General features: G+C 44.7%; 2 protein-coding genes across 2 annotated transcripts; one reads left to right on the forward strand and one right to left on the reverse strand.

Moving 5' to 3' along the window:
• The first annotated feature begins 8,502 nt into the window (after positions 1 to 8,502).
• Positions 8,503 to 10,379, forward strand: LOC127916739 (small integral membrane protein 11-like). The gene is made up of 3 exons (XM_052499675.1): positions 8,503 to 8,630; positions 9,751 to 9,990; positions 10,142 to 10,379. The coding sequence occupies exons 1-2, from the start codon at positions 8,607 to 8,609 to the stop codon at positions 9,952 to 9,954; spliced, it is 228 nt and encodes a 75-aa protein (XP_052355635.1). The 5' UTR covers positions 8,503 to 8,606; the 3' UTR covers positions 9,955 to 9,990; positions 10,142 to 10,379.
• Positions 10,380 to 11,019: 640 nt separating this feature from the next.
• On the reverse strand, positions 11,020 to 15,942 carry LOC118377066 (calcipressin-1). The gene is given in 5 exon segments (XM_035763897.2): positions 11,020 to 12,673; positions 12,840 to 12,899; positions 12,902 to 12,995; positions 13,416 to 13,589; positions 15,227 to 15,942. Coding segments are annotated over 5 exon segments (606 nt in total). The 5' UTR covers positions 15,314 to 15,942; the 3' UTR covers positions 11,020 to 12,482.
• Between the last annotated feature and the right edge of the window lie 77 nt (positions 15,943 to 16,019).

The following is a 16,019-nucleotide window of genomic DNA, read 5'->3' on the forward strand; positions in this document are numbered from 1 at the left end:
CTCCTGCGTTGTCTTGGCTGTGTGCTTAGGGTTGTTTTCCTGTTGGAAGGTGAACCTTTTCCCCAGTCTGAGGTCCTAAGCACTCTGGAGCAGGTTTTCATCAAGGATCTCTATGCACTTTGCTCCGTTCATCTTTCTCTCAATCCTGACTAGTCTCCCAGTCCCTACCACTGAAAAACAACCCCCACAGCATGATGCTGCCACCACCATGCTTTACTGTAGGGATGGTGCCAGGTTTCCTCTTCAGGCCAAAGAGTTCAATCTTGGTTTCATCAGACCGGAAAATCTTGTTTCTCATGGTCTGAAAGTCCTTTAGGTGCCTTTTGGCAAACTCCAAGCGGGCTTTCATGTGCCTTTTACTGAGGAGTGGATTCCATCTGGCCACTCTACCATAAAGGCCTGATTGGTGGAGTGTTGCAGAGATGATTGTCCTTCTGGAAGGTTCTCCCATCTCCACAGAGGAACTCTGGAGCTCTGTCAGAGTGACCATCGGGTTCTTGGTCACCTCCTTGATCAAGGCCCTTCTCCACCGATTGCTCACTTTGGCCGGGCGGCCAGCTCTAGGAAGAGTCTTGGTGGTTCCAAACTTCTTCCATTTAAGAATGCTGGAGGCCACTGTGTTCTTGGGGACCTGCAATGCTGCAGCAATGTTTTACTACCCTTCCCCAGATCTGTGACTCGACACAATCCTGTCTCTAAGCTCTAAGGTCAATTCCTTCGACCTCATAGCTTGGTTTTAGTTCTGACATGCACTGTCAACTGTGGGACCTTATATAGACTGGTGTGTGCCTTTCCAAATGATGTCCAATCAATTGAATTTACCAGAGGTGGACTCCAAACAAGTTGTAGAAACATCTCAATGATGATCAATGGAAACAGGATGCAGCTGAGCACAATTTCGAGTCTCATAGCAAAGGGTCTGAATACTTATGTAAATAAGGTATTTCTGTTTTCATTTCATTTCTAAAAACCTGTTTTCACTTTGTCATTATGAGGTATTGTGTGTAGATTGATGAGGAATAATTTGTATTTAATCCATTTTAGAGTAAGGCTGTAACGTAACAAAATGTGGAAAAAGTGAAAAAAAGTGAAGGGGTCTGAATACTTTCCGAATGTATAAAAAAGACCTCTGAAATGTCTATGGGAAAAGGTCTGCATTGTATCCCCTTGTTCCTGTCCTTCTATGGTAAAATAACCACGTCCTGTATGAACAACATCCTAACACCCTTAACCAAACACCCCAATAGCCGTTACCATGGAAACCAGAGCCTCAGAGATCGACCGTGGATCACAATGTAATTCTCTCTCACTCTCTCCCAATCGCTCACTTTTTCTTTCTTTTTCTCCCTATTTCTTCTCTCTCTCTCAGTTTCTCGCTCTCTCTCTCTCAAACAGAATGATTCTCCAGAGACTGATAAAACTCAAGTACCAATGTCACACATCCATATCCTGCCCTCCTTTTATTCAAGCCTTTATTCACATATTCTCAGATGTATCTTACAGCATTGTCTGAGGCAGATACTGTGTCCATATTCTCAGATGTAGCTTACAGCATTGTCTGAGGCAGATACTGTGGTCCATATTCTCAGATGTAGCTTACAGCATTGTCTGAGGCAGATACTGTGGTCCATATTCTCAGATGTAGCTTACAGCATTGTCTGAGGCAGATACTGTGTCCATATTCTCAGATGTAGCTTACAGCATTGTCTGAGGCAGATACTGTGGTCCATATTCTCAGATGTAGCTTACAGCATTGTCTGAGGCAGATACTGTGGTCCATATTCTCAGATGTAGCTTACAGCATTGTCTGAGGCAGATACTGTGGTCCATATTCTCAGATGTAGCTTACAGCATTGTCTGAGGCAGATACTGTGGTCCATATTCTCAGATGTAGCTTACAGCATTGTCTGAGGCAGATACTGTGGTCCATATTCTCAGATGTAGCTTACAGCATTGTCTGAGGCAGATACTGTGGTCCATATTCTCAGATGTAGCTTACAGCATTGTCTGAGGCAGATACTGTGGTCCATATTCTCAGATGTAGCTTACAGCATTGTCTAAGGCAGATACTGTGTCCATATTCTCAGATGTATCTTACAGCATTGTCTGAGGCAGATACTGTGGTCCATATTCTCAGATGTAGCTTACAGCATTGTCTGAGGCAGATACTGTGGTCCATATTCTCAGATGTAGCTTACAGCATTGTCTGGGGCAGATACTGTGTCCATATTCTCAGATGTAGCTTACAGCATTGTCTGAGGCAGATACTGTGGTCCATATTCTCAGATGTAGCTTACAGCATTGTCTGAGGCAGATACTGTGTCCATATTCTCAGATGTAGCTTACAGCATTGTCTGGGGCAGATACTGTGGTCCATATTCTCAGATGTAGCTTACAGCACTGTCTGAGGCAGATACTGTGTCCATATTCTCAGATGTAGCTTGCAGCATTGTCTGAGGCAGATACTGTGATCCATACAGTATTCTCCTGCTGCATATAGAGACTCCATCCATACATGACAAAAACATTGAACGTTTAGCTCATGTGAAGGACAGGTCAACTTTACATTAAATGAATGCTCAATCATGCGGTGCAGACATAATCAATGGTTCTTCACCTCTCTCCAAGTATGATACCTCACCACCATATGCAACCAATGTAGCATGCAGTGAAACTACGTTTGTGCTTGCTTTACACTTCTTTTCCATGTGACTTCAAGCAAGAAATGTAATTATCTCCGGTCCTATGAGGCATTGCATTACTGCCTATTGACACACACACACACACACACACACACACACACACACACACACACACACACACACACACACACACACACACACACACACACACACACACACACACACACACACACACACACACACACACACACACACACACACACACACACACACACACACACACACACAGCTGTTAAACGATGTCAGTTTGTCATTTAGGTGAGTGAGAAAGTTACAGACGTACAAATATCATATCCCCCCCTATAAATGCTAACCTCCCCTGTTATGATTTAATGGTGAGAGGTTAGCACGTCTTGGTGGTATGAAATGTGTGCGTCTGTAACTTTCTCACTCATCATTATTGACGATCCATTCAGGATTATCTGTAATCATGGTGGTCTTTAGAAACATTTTATATTCTTATTTACAATAAAAATGACTCCAAAATGACAGAATACAGGGCCAAATACTTTTTTACTACTTTAATACATATATAAGTGAATTTGTCCCAATACTTTTGCTCCCCTAAAATTGGGGGACTCTTTACAAAAAGTGGGTTCATCCGATTTGGACGAAAATCCCCTCAAATTAAAGCTGACAGTCTACACGGGATAGGGAGCAGTATTCGGAAGTTTGGATGACTGAGGTTCCCAAAATAAACTGCCTGTTACTCAGGCCCAAAAGCTAGGATATGCATATAATTCGTAGTATTGGAAAGAAAACACAGTTTCCAACACTGTTAAAATAATGTCTGTGAGTATAACAGAACTGATATGGCAGGCGAAAACTCGGGGGTATCGATCCAGAATTTATTGTTAATGAGCTCACCACTCATTCAAATGGCTGTCTATGGGAATATCAATGGAATACCTCCCAGATTGCAGTTCCCAGGGCTTCCAGTAGTTGTCAACAGTCTTTAGAAAGAGTTTCATGCTTGTTTTTTGAAAAATGAGCTAGAATTTGTAGTTTTTCTAGGTGGCTCCCATTTTGGCTGTTGTATTGTAGCGCGCGTCGGTGAGGGCGCGCACTTCGTTATTTTTCTCCGGTAATGAACATACTATTCTCCGTCTTAAATTGTATTGTTTATTTACACATTAGGGCACCTGAGGATTGATTTCAAACGTTGTTTGACTTGTTTGGACAAAGTTTATTGGCAACTTTCGGGATTAATTTGAACGAGGGATACCGGTGGATTACTGAGTCAAGCGCGCCAACTAAACTGACCTTTTGGGGATTTAAAGAAGGACTTTATCAAACAAATGGACCATTTGTTATGTAGCTGGGACCCTTGTGATTGCAAACAGAGGAAGATCTTCAAAGGTAAGTGATTTATTTTATTGCTATTTCTGACTTTCGTGAAGCTTCTGCTTGTTTGGAAAATGTTTGTAATGCTTTTGTATGCGGGGCGCTGTCCTCAGATAATCGCATGGTGTGCTTTCACAGTAAAGTATTTTTGAAATCTGACAAAGCGGCTGGATTAACAAGAAGTTAAGCTTTTAAACGATGTAAGACACTTGTATTTTCATGAATGTTTAATATTACACATTTTGTATTTTGAATTTCGCGCTCTGCAATTTCACCGGATGTTGTCGAGGTGGGGCGCTAGCGGAACGTCTATCCCAAAGAGGATTTATAACCTCATAGTCAACGTTTGATTTCAAATCTAAACTTTTGGAGTATAGAGCCAAAAGCAGAAAACATGCCTTACTCTGAAGGTAGGTCAGAGTAAATAACACTCCTGTGGTTTAGCTGAAGGTAGGTCAGAGTAAATAACACTCCTGTGGTTTAGCTGAAGGAATGTCAGAGTAAATAACACTCTTGTGGTTTAGCTGAAGGCAGGTCAGAGTAAATAACACTCCTGTGGTTTAGCTGAAGGTAGGTCAGAGTAAATAACACTCCTGTGGTTTAACTGAAAGTAGATCAGAGTAAATAACACTCCTGTGGTTTAACTGAAAGTAGGTCAGAGTAAATAACACTCCTGTGGTTTAGCTGAAAGTAGGTCAGAGTAAATAACACTCCTGTGGTTTAGCTGAAGGTAGGTCAGAGTAAATAACACTCCTGTGGTTTAGCTGAAAGTAGGTCAGAGTAAGTAACACTCCTGTGGTTTAGCTGAAAGTAGGTCAGAGTAAATAACACTCCTGTGGTTTAACTGAAAGTAGGTCAGAGTAAATAACACTCCTGTGGTTTAGCTGAAAGTAGGTCAGAGTAAGTAACACTCCTGTGGTTTAGCTGAAGGTAGGTCAGAGTAAATAACACTCCTGTGGTTTAGCTGAAGGAATGTCAGAGTAAATAACACTCCTGTGGTTTAACTGAAAGTAGGTCAGAGTAAGTAACACTCCTGTGGTTTAACTGAAGGTAGGTCAGAGTAAGTAACACTCCTGTGGTTTAGCTGAAAGTAGGTCAGAGTAAGTTACACTCCTGTGGTTTAGCTGAATGTAGGTCAGAGTAAATAACACTCCTGTGGTTTAGCTGAAGGTAGGTCAGAGTAAATAACACTCCTGTGGTTTAACTGAAGGTAGGTCAGAGTAAATAACACTCCTGTGGTTTAGCTGAAGGTAGGTCAGAGTAAATAACACGCCTGTGGTTTAGCTGAAGGTAGGTCAGAGTAAATAACACTCCCGTGGTTTAGCTGAAAGTAGGTCAGAGTAAATAACACTCCTGTGATTTAGCTGAAGGTGGGTCAGAGTAAGTAACACTCCTGTGGTTTAGCTGAAGGTAGGTCAGAGTAAATAACACTCCTGTGGTTTAGCTGAAAGTAGGTCAGAGTAAGTAACACTCCTGTGGTTTAACTGAAGGTAGGTCAGAGTAAATAACACTCCTGTGGTTTAGCTGAAGGAATGTCAGAGTAAATAACACTCTTGTGGTTTAGCTGAAGGCAGGTCAGAGTAAATAACACTCCTGTGGTTTAGCTGAAGGTAGGTCAGAGTAAATAACACTCCTGTGGTTTAGCTGAAGGTAGGTCAGAGTAAATAACACTCCTGTGGTTTAGCTGAAGGTATGTCAGAGTAAATAACACTCCTGTGGTTTAGCTGAAAGTAGGTCAGAGTAAGTAACTGGCTGCCAAGTGGGCGTCATATCACTGTTCTGTCTCTGGCATATCATGTTGCCAAGTACATTGCTAGTGAATGACCAGTCCTTTAGAGTACTGGTAGGGAGCGGCATGGAATCCTGGGTAGGGAGCCATGTTTGGCTGAATCTCTTTAACATTTACAAGAGCCATGATGATGCTATCTCATGACTGGTGGACCTATTTACCTTTGACCATACAGCTGAGCACAGGTCATGGGGGATTGCCTGTTTTACTCCTGTGTGTGTGTGTGTGAGGATATCCATCCTCCCCCATCAGCTGTGTGTCCTCAGCAGGGAAGTGTTTCTCTCCAGCACTCTTCAGACGACTAGAAAGCAAACAAACATGTTCAGATCTAACCGCTCAACAAAAAAAACATCTTTAAACAAATAAGGCCTCTTTGATACCCAGATATTCTACTGTATAAAGAGAGACACAGGTGGTGTTTTCATTAAGAAGAAAAGACCTCCCTCTGCTTTTCCCAGAATCCTGTGTTGTTTCTCCCAGCAGGCTCTGCGCCCTGTCAGCCCATTGGGTGGTGTGGCCCGGGGAGAGATGGAAGGGGGCGGAGGAAGGGGTTAGAGGTCAAAATACCATTTCCTTTTCTTCCCACCTGTCAAGTTATTTTCAGATCAGTGCAGATGTGGAAAGGGGGTGATACATTGGCCGTGTTCAAGAGCATCAAAACGACTGCAGGCGACTGCTAACTGACTGATCTACAAATCAGAAATAACACTCCTTATTATTTGTATATCAGTCAGTCAGTCACAATTTGTGTTTTTGATTCTCTCGAACACAGCCATTCCAAATGCACATACACACGTGTGTGTCCTCCTGCTGGTGTGTTCGAGCGTTAAGCCTAATGAAGCCGACCATAGATGAAAGTCGGAGAGTGAAGTTGGGGGTAGGTGCACCTGCGACAGCCGAAGGTTATACAGTGTAAGGGTTTTCCAACAGCAAGGCTCATATCAATAGGGCAGTGTCAACATAGCTGCTATTGTTGTTGTTTTTATTTATTTATAAATATCCAAATAAACTTTTCTAACCCTAACCCACATCACACACTCATAAATGAAAAACATAACATGTGTGCAATTCATTGGTTAGAGAGACTTTCATTTGTATCCCCTGTAGCTTTAGAATCCTGGCAATGTTGGTTCCTGTTTCAGTCAGGTCTTTGGCCAAGTTCACGTGGGTCAAACAAAAACATTGATTGACAAATAGCGCTTCCCATAATGCAGGTGATGGCTGAGAAGTAACTGCAGCGACTTGAAGGCGACTTGATTTTTGTCAAGTGAATTCAGTCGACATGTCGTCGCAAGTCTTTTTATAACCATAATGCAACACACCTTGAAAGGCCAACTTTGTTGATCAAACAATCGGTCATTTTCTTTCCATCTAGTTTGCCACAGAACGGCTGATTTATATTTTAAAGATTTGTACTATAGTGAATTAACCTGTACATTACCAACATTCATGAGCCTTGATTGGCTCTAACTTTTTCTTGTAGACCTAAACACACAGCACATAGCCTCATTCTCTCTCTCTCTCTCATCACCCTGCTCCTTTCTCTCCCTCTCTCCAGGCGTTGGACAATGTCCCTCTGCTCTTCTCCATCCTGGCATGTAGAAGAAGAAGACACGGGCGCATTGGATCGGATCACTTTTGTCAGGGTGGTGACCAACAATGATCCTGCCCTGACAAAAGTGATCTGCTCCATGCCCGTGTCTTCTTCAGTATCTCTAACAGCCTCCAGACACTGATCTAAGGACAGTTTGGTGTTTTGGTCTTGATGGTTATGGTTTTGATTTTGGATTCATGAGCTGATTCTAGATCTGTGCCTAGGAGTATAAACGCCCTACGCAACAGACTGATGGAGAGGTAATTTATCGCCCTCTAGAGGATACTGAACAATACTGCATTGTCATAGTAGCTTGACCTCAAATAGCCAACATTGTTTTCCATAGAACACAGCATACCTTTAAGCATTAAGGCCAGAGGGGTGTGTGTTATTGGCCAATATATACCCCCTTAAACGCTGTTCTTAAGCACGACGTGAAGTGGAGTGCCTGGACACAGCCCCTAGCAGGGTAGTGTATATTGGCCATAGACCTATACCATAAACCCCTGAGGTGCCTTATTTATATTAGAAACTGGTTACCAACATAATTAGCAAGCATTTTGTCTCATACCCATGGTATATTGTCTGATATACACACCGCTGATATGCTGTTCCCGCCAATCAGCATCCTGGTCCCAAACTACCTTGTTTTATAATAGGCTATAAATATAATATAAGAACTGTATGGCGGTGTCTATAGCTAGATGTTGGCTAGAAGCACAACAAAGTTTGTGAAACTCGAATGGTTAAATCCATAATTGGTGATGGAGTAGGTCTACATTTAATCTGATTCAGCAATAATAACATGGCTAATCAGATTAGTAAACCCCGTTACAAATTTGTAACCTTATAGTAAGAAGTAAGAATATCTCTGGAGTCACTTCCAGACGGTTCTTTTCCATTCGTCATAACATGTTTCCCGTGAAACTCTCAGTGCCCATTCATTGGCTAACCTACCGGTTGGTTCTACGAGTCTTAGATGACGATTGGTCCACATAATGTACATCAAACAAAGTTTGCATTCTTATTGGTAAAATGTCTTAAGCCCCGCCCCCAGAAGTAATACATTATACTTTACCTCCTCCCGGAGCAGTGCCACATATATCTGTGCTAAGGGAAACTTCACCCAAAGCCACTTTCTTAACACAGTTCCGTCCAACGTCACATTACAGCAGACATGGACCACATGATCAACTGGAAGGTAAGTCAGATATATCAATAAAAGTCTATTCAATAGTAACAATTTTGTTGTATTGTGTTCTATAAATCGTCCCTTATTCCGCTACGAGGTCGTTGATGTCTGGCAAGCTGCCCATCCTCTCCAATGTTGTTGTGACTTGATAGTGACACTTGCTATTTGCATGGACAGTGCAGTGTTACGTTTTAAGATCTTTTTTATTCTCTGTTGTTGGTTAGCTACATTGTTATGAGTGCTTTGTACAGTGACGCATTTGAAACGTTTTAGGATAGTATTGCTATAAATACTGCAGCCTACGCAGCACCGTGTATTTGGTCTAGTTCACGAGGGTCGTCTTGAGCTGGCGCTGCGCAGAGAAGCAGATCTAAAAGTCAGCTCATTTTACAAGTAACTGAACGGACAGGTTCGAATTATAAAAAGATCAGCTAATTGTGTGTGTGTGTGTGTGTGTGTGTGTGTGTGTGTGTGTGTGTGTGTGTGTGTGTGTGTGTGTGTGTGTGTGTGTGTGTGTGTGTGTGTGTGTGTGTGTGTGTCAGAAGACCGGTGGTTGCAGCTGTCCTGCCAACTATGGTGACTGTTTGGGTGTCAGCTGACTTCTAGTCTTTGGACTTTTTGGTGTGGGGGTTGAGGGGGTCGGTGTAGTATTTTGGTCCCTTGTGGAATTCTAGAGCAGTGGTTCTCAACCAGGGAATCCACAGGGGGTACCTGAGAAGGCTCATGAAACCATAGGGTTACTGGTAGAATACACAGAGGGTACTTCAGAGGTACTCCGGGCAGAGCAAAATTCAGTTGGTGGTACAGTAACCAAAAATGGTTGGGAACCGTTGTTCTAGAGTGTTCCTTCCTTGAGGGACGGTATAAGAGGGGCTGTTGGAGAGTGACTTGGTCCACTGTGCAATTGAGCATGACAGAGGATTATATTAAGTCGGACAACTTTGTTGGTCAAACAAACACTCATTTTCTTTCCATCTAGTTTGCCACAGAACGGCTGATTTATATTTTATAGATTTGTTCTATAGTGAATTAACCTGTACATTACCAGCTTTCATGACCTAAACACACAGCACATAGCCTCATTTTCTCTCTCTCTCATCACCCTGCTCCTTTCTATCTCTCCCTCCAGGCGTTGGACAATGTCCCTCTGCTCTTCTACATCCTGGCATTGAAGACCCTGGTCTTGTGCCTGGGTTTCGCTGGAGTGAAGATCTATCAGGCCAAGAAGGAAGAGGCCAAGCTGAAGATACAGAGGGCAGAGCAGAGGAGGATAGCGGAGCAGGTGCAGGAGCTCCTGGATAACGAGCTCCTGGACAACAAGAAGGATGACTGACCCGGAGGAACAAGGGAGAGTGTGAGGAGATGAAAGGTGAAAGTGAATACAATACAAAATGAGTCCATTTGGAAATCAGTCAGTAATATAGACTGGGAGATAACAATGGGTGTTTCAAAGGCTATGATGCCTTAAAGTACAGTAGTTATTGGTCAGTTTGAGCTAAACATTTCCCCTTTCTTCCCAGGAACTACAGTATGTCACCTGACCAGACTGGGGACCTACATGCTCCAGGGATGGGGCGGAGCTCTGATAGGCTGGTCTGGGGAGGAAGTGTTGAGAATGTCTAGTTCCTGTTGGACAGTACTCACCCAGAACAGGCCTGGGGTCCTGGACATTGCTGCAGGTGTCATTCTTTTTTTACACAAACTTTTAACTTCAGAGCCACCAGATGTTTTGTAAATAAAGACTGTTTTTGTACCTCTGTTGAAGCGGCCTTTCTTTGACACATTTGATGTATAGAGCTGAATGTTGGAGACAGTGGTGTGATGGAGAGGTGGTCAGTCTATTGACTACACATTAGGGGGCATTTCATTTTTCCTGATCAAGGAGATGAGGAAGCCACTATAGCACTAAAGTCTTATCATGTTGACTGTTTTCCCTGGTTCGTCGGTATGATAAGTGTACTTCTGGTACTTATTTGAATGATTTTTTAAACTTGCTGATTAACTCCGTTAAGTGAAAAGCACTTAATCAAATGTATTATTAGACTATTGAGAAGTCTTAGTGGCTGTACATGGCTCGGTTCCCTGCACATTGTACATTTGGCATTGGAACTGACCCTGTTTATAAAGCTTCCTCTTTCTGATGTTTGTCTAAAACAATTAGTTATTTTGATATTGAGCACTGCACTGTTGGGTAGAACTTACAAGTTAAGCATTTCACTGTACCTTTGTGCCTGTGACAAAACTTTAACTTGTAAAGGTGATCGTTTGAAAGGGTCCACATCCAACTGTCACCATAGGGAGGCAGCGAAGTGCCACCAAATGGCCAGAATGTGAAGTGGCTCCAGACAGTACTTGCCTATGAACATTTGATGAAAATAAAACAAACCACACATTCACATGACTTTAGCGGTGAAGTATTTATTACATGATAACTCACTAGATTATTATTCAAAGTATTATAATGAATGTCAATAGTTTGAGTACAAAAGTAGCTAAATGACTAATGCAACTAAACCGCTGGGGTGGATAACTTCCAGATGTGCTGTGATGGCGCATGCATTAAACATTTCACAGTGCATCTACACAAGCCTCCCACAACAACCTATGAACCCCGCAGCGCACACAACCAACCCTCCTACAGTAACTGCAGTTCAGAGCCCTAATGGCCCCCCAGTCGGCCCCAAAATAGCCGTGTAAGTCAAGTGATACCAGCCATACTGGCCAGGAAGATGTGCAGCAAAAATGTACAGTAAGCTATGAAGACCCATGCAGGAGGCCATCCCTGCCCCATGTGACCAGCGTGATATGGCAGCCATTTCTGTCAATCAAAGGAGGATGGACTAAGAGGGAGCTTGTATTAACATACAGTAACATATCTCAATGCTATGGAAGCAGAGGAGTCATTATTGGAGACATATTATTGAACAAGTCCCTTTCATAGAATTCACTCCTTGACAGGTTCATTTGCTAAGAAAGTAACTTTGAAGTGTTCTGCTTATAAATGTTAGGCCTGGAGTAAAGACCATTAGGAATTATTCATGAATAATAATTAGGTCTATTGTGATGTCATCAAATAGAATGTCATTTGTACTCCTCGATGAGTGAAACATTGTAAATCGCTGAGCTAGTGATGGCAGCATTCCAAAGGAGGTTGGCAGCACCTTAATTGGGGAGGACGGGCTCGTGGTAATGACTGGAGCGCAATAGGTGGAATGGTATCAAATACATCAAACACATAGTTTGACGCCATTCCATTCGCGCCGTTTCAGCCATTATTACGAGCCGGCCTCCACTGCAGCATGCGCACACATCTTATAGACAAGAAAATGATGGATCCAGTACACAGTATGAAATGAGTCTATAGACAGGGTTTGTTACGGGGTCCTGAATTACAAGTCACAATGAATCCAAAGAAAGTTGATCCCCCCCCGTGTCTCTCTAGAGAGGACTACAACATCTCTCTCTCACTACCATGCCTGACCATGAACATATACAACAGTTACAAAGCAAATGAAGTAAAACAGTTTTTTTTACAGCAAAAATATTCAAAACATCCCTTGCTCTTTATTCTCTGTCTACTTCTCTTTCTCTCAAGTGTCTAATATTGTTCCAAATGGAGGACGAAAGAGAAATTAAATGTGAAATGATAAGAGATGAATGTCTCTCGCTCTCTTTTCCTTTCTCTCTCTCTTTCTCTCCATGAAAAGGCAGGGCTATGAGATGCGACTCCCCCTAGTGTTAGAGAGGATGTATTACATGTCCCAACAGCATCCTCCCAGGGGCCAGGTTGTCATTGACTTCTGAGAGGCAGATGTGGGAGACATGCTTTGTGGATGTTAGAGCGCCCCTTCTCTCTGCTGCTCACTGCATGACGCCGGGGGTGATGTCCGGACGCCGTGTCTGGATGATTTTGGGGCGAGGGGGGCGGTTGCTGCTGCTGGTGCTTCCTTCTGTGTCGTCTTCGCCCCCCGAGCTGTCCTGCTCGTTCTCACACACGTGGACCACTACGCTGGGGGTGGTGGGGGTGCCGGTGTGCAGCTCGTACTTCTCACCTAATTTACAGTTGGAGAGGGGACAGTTAACACTGTAGGACTGGCCACAATCAAACTGATGGCAATATAAAGGACAGCTACTGTAATTCCATCACATTGAATTAAAATCAATTCTCATTTTAGGTTCCCATCCTCATTGTAGCAAGTGTGTGTGTGTGTGTTGTACCTGGCCCTAGTTTGGAGATGGCACAGAGAAGGTCGTAGTTGATGACAGGCACGGCGTCGGGGCCTGCTGCCACCCTATTGGTGGCGAAGCTGGGGAGATCAGGAACTGTTTGTCAGGTTTAGGGGGCTCCAGGCGGGGACTGCCTATGAGGACGGACTGCAGGGCAGACAGGGGAGGGGCGATACACGAGGCTCAATGTATATCAATGGAATCAATCAGTGCCAACACTGCTGCTAGCTAAACCAAAGTGATGAACACATTTTTTAAATAATTTGTTTACCTTTATTTAACTAGGCAAGTCAGTTAAGAACAAATTCTTATTTACAATGACGGCCTACTTGTAAAGCCCTCCTCTAACCCGGATGACGCTGGGCCAATTGTGCGCCGCCCTATTGGACTCCCGATCACGGAGATACAGCCCGGGATCGAACCCGGGTCTTTAGTGACGCAGTGCCTTAGACCGCTGCGCCACTTGGGAGCTATTATTTGTAATGCATAGCATATTTCCACTACCATAATATCCAAGTAACTGAAAGTATGGGGGCATTGGGTGATGTACAGAAGTCGTGTCTCTACCTGTGCGAAGTAGAGGCGCATCTCTTTGCCGTTGAAGTCACTCTTGTGCAGTCGGAGCCGCGCCTCAGCGGCAGCCAGTGCATCGCTGAAGTTGATTCTCACACGCCGGAAACTCTTAAAGAACTGGAAGTTTACATCCGGGTCGAAGGAGCGGAACAGAGACTCAAAACTGGCCTATAGAAGGAGAGAGAGAAAAGAGAGGGCGAGAGAGAGAGAGAGAGAGAAAGAGGGTGAGAGAAAGGGTGTAAGAGAGAGAGAGAGAGAGAGAGAGAGAAAGGGGGGGTGAGAGGGCGGGAGAGAAAGAGGGGGTGAGAGGGCGAGAGAGAAAGAGGGAGGTGAGAGGGCGAGAGAGAGAGGTTGAGAGGGCGAGAGAGAGGGTGAGAGGTCGAGACAGAAAGAGGGGGGTGAGAGGGCGGGAGAGAAAGAGGGGGGTGAGAGGGCGAGAGAGAAAGAGGGTGAGAGAGAGAGGGGGTGAGAGGGCGAGAGAGAAAGAGGGGGGTGAGAGGGCGAGAGAGAAAGAGAGGGCGAGAGAGAGAGGTTGAGAGGGCGAGAGAGAAAGAGGGTGAGAGAGAAAGAGGGTGAGAGAGAAAGAGGGTGAGAGAGAAAGAGGGTGAGAGAGAAGGTACAGTACAAGTGAGTTGGATAGTGATGTTGCCACACATCATTAGTAATGGGATGACGTAATACATTAAATACATAATGGTATGTTTACCCAGAAATAGGCTATGCTTCTCAAAACTGCTCAGTCACCATGATCCCACAGATAACAAACATTAACTACAGTTATGAGACTGTGGCCTGGGAGAGAACCAGCAGTGGGAGAGAAGCCCAACAAAAAGCCTAAAACCAAGGGGCTCAGCGGTCTGGGGCACTGCATCGCAATGCTAGAGGCTTCACAACAGACCCGGGTTTGATCCCGGGCTGTGCCGCAGCCGGCCGCGACTGGGAGACAAATGAGGCGGCGCACAATTGGCCCAGCGTCGTCCGGGTTAGGGGAGGGTTTGGCTGAGATGTCCTTGTCCCATCGCGCTTTAGTGACTCCTGTGGCAGGCCGGGCGCATGCACGTTGACACGGTCGCCAGTTGTACGGTGTTTCCTCCGACACATCGGTGCGGCTGGCTTCCGGGTTAAGTGGGCATTGTGTCAAGAAGCAGTGCGGCTTGGTTGGGTCGTGTTTCGGAGGATGCACGGCTCTCGACCTTCGCCTCTCCCGAGTCAGTACAGGAGTTGCAGCGATTGGACAATTGTATACCACGAAATTGGGGAGAAAAGGGGTAAAAATAAAAATCCAAGACCAGTCCAGGCACAATGACAATAAAACCAAACCCTATAAAGGCCAAATGCATTGTGATTTGAAAGGCACATTTGTCAAGTGTACGAAGACTTGTACTGTAAGTACTGTTCCCAAAAACACTGTCACCAACCTCGTTTCATATCTTCAGTCTTTCAGGCCTAACGTTACCCACCCCCGCCCTTCTAAAAATAGCTGCTGCAAAATGCTTGACTAAACTGTCCCCTTAAAATGAGGAACACTGCCCGGTTGTCATGGCAACCCTGCTCAACTTGTGTGCGTGCCTGGCCTTGGTGAGCGTCGGGGTCCGTCGCTAAAGAAAGACCCAGTGTGACAGCGGTCTGAAAGGAGCTCAGCTCAGACCATGAGGACCGCTGCATCTCATTGGTCTAAAGCAGTTTGGAACGATTAGTTCAGTGAGAATTAATCACAAGCTGCAGCCAAGCACAGATCTTGGAACAGATTACTTAACCATTACAACCAGGAGACAGATCAGAGGCGACATATAAAGCCTTCTTACCCGGGACTCAGGCCTGTCAAACACTTCCTGGTTGGTCACCGAGGCAACCAGGCAGAAGGCGTTACACTTGGTGGTCTTGAGGTGCATGATGGGAAGGGCAGGGAGACAGAGGCCTTTCCACCTGATAATGCGGGAGGTCAGAGTTTGTGAGGAGGGGCCAGGATGAAGATGACAGGTGTGGGGGGTTGCGCCGCCTTCCCCAGCGTGAGGGTTGAGAGAGATCTCGTTCCCACAAAAACAAAAAACTTATTTTTCCCGTTTCCCTTACTTCCTCCTCTTCTCTATCTCTCTCTGTTTGTACCGTCCTCACCCCTCTAAGAGAGCTGCAAAAGCCTGCAGTCCTGGCCAAATGAAGAGCCAAAATGTCCAGTGACGTTCAAGCTGGAAGCAGTTAGCTACTGAGCAGCTAGCCCAGATGCAGAGTTAGCTCTCAGGTTCCACCCTTGGCAGTGAGGTCTGTAGGACAGAGACAGGCAGCTACACGACAGCTGAAAACAGTCCTCCGTCTAGGCTGTAGAACATTCCAACAAGACTATGGGCTGCATTTGTAAAAGTCTCATAATACAGCCTTCTGTCTGGTCTCCAGCTCTCTCTGCCTCTGCAGCCACTTATATGAGAGTCACAACTACTGACGTACACCACAGCCCCTCCCTCGCTCTCTTCTCTTCCTTCGTTCCATGGTTCATTCACTCCCAGCCAACCCGCTGTGTCCTTCCTTTCTTCTCTACCTCCTTCACTCAGACATGGTCCCTCCCTCCCTCTCTCCTTTGCTGACTAATTAGAGAGGTAGTGA

This window comes from Oncorhynchus keta, chromosome 37 (genome assembly GCF_023373465.1).
Source record: "Oncorhynchus keta strain PuntledgeMale-10-30-2019 chromosome 37, Oket_V2, whole genome shotgun sequence".
NCBI lineage: Eukaryota > Metazoa > Chordata > Actinopteri > Salmoniformes > Salmonidae > Oncorhynchus > Oncorhynchus keta.

Bases quoted from the DNA above. Each gene is read 5' to 3' on its own strand.
- LOC127916739 (XM_052499675.1), top strand. From the start codon at position 8,607: ATGGACCACATGATCAACTGGAAG. The intron at 8,631-9,750 runs GTAAGTCAGATA...CTCTCCCTCCAG, and splicing joins ACCACATGATCAACTGGAAG to GCGTTGGACAATGTCCCTCT.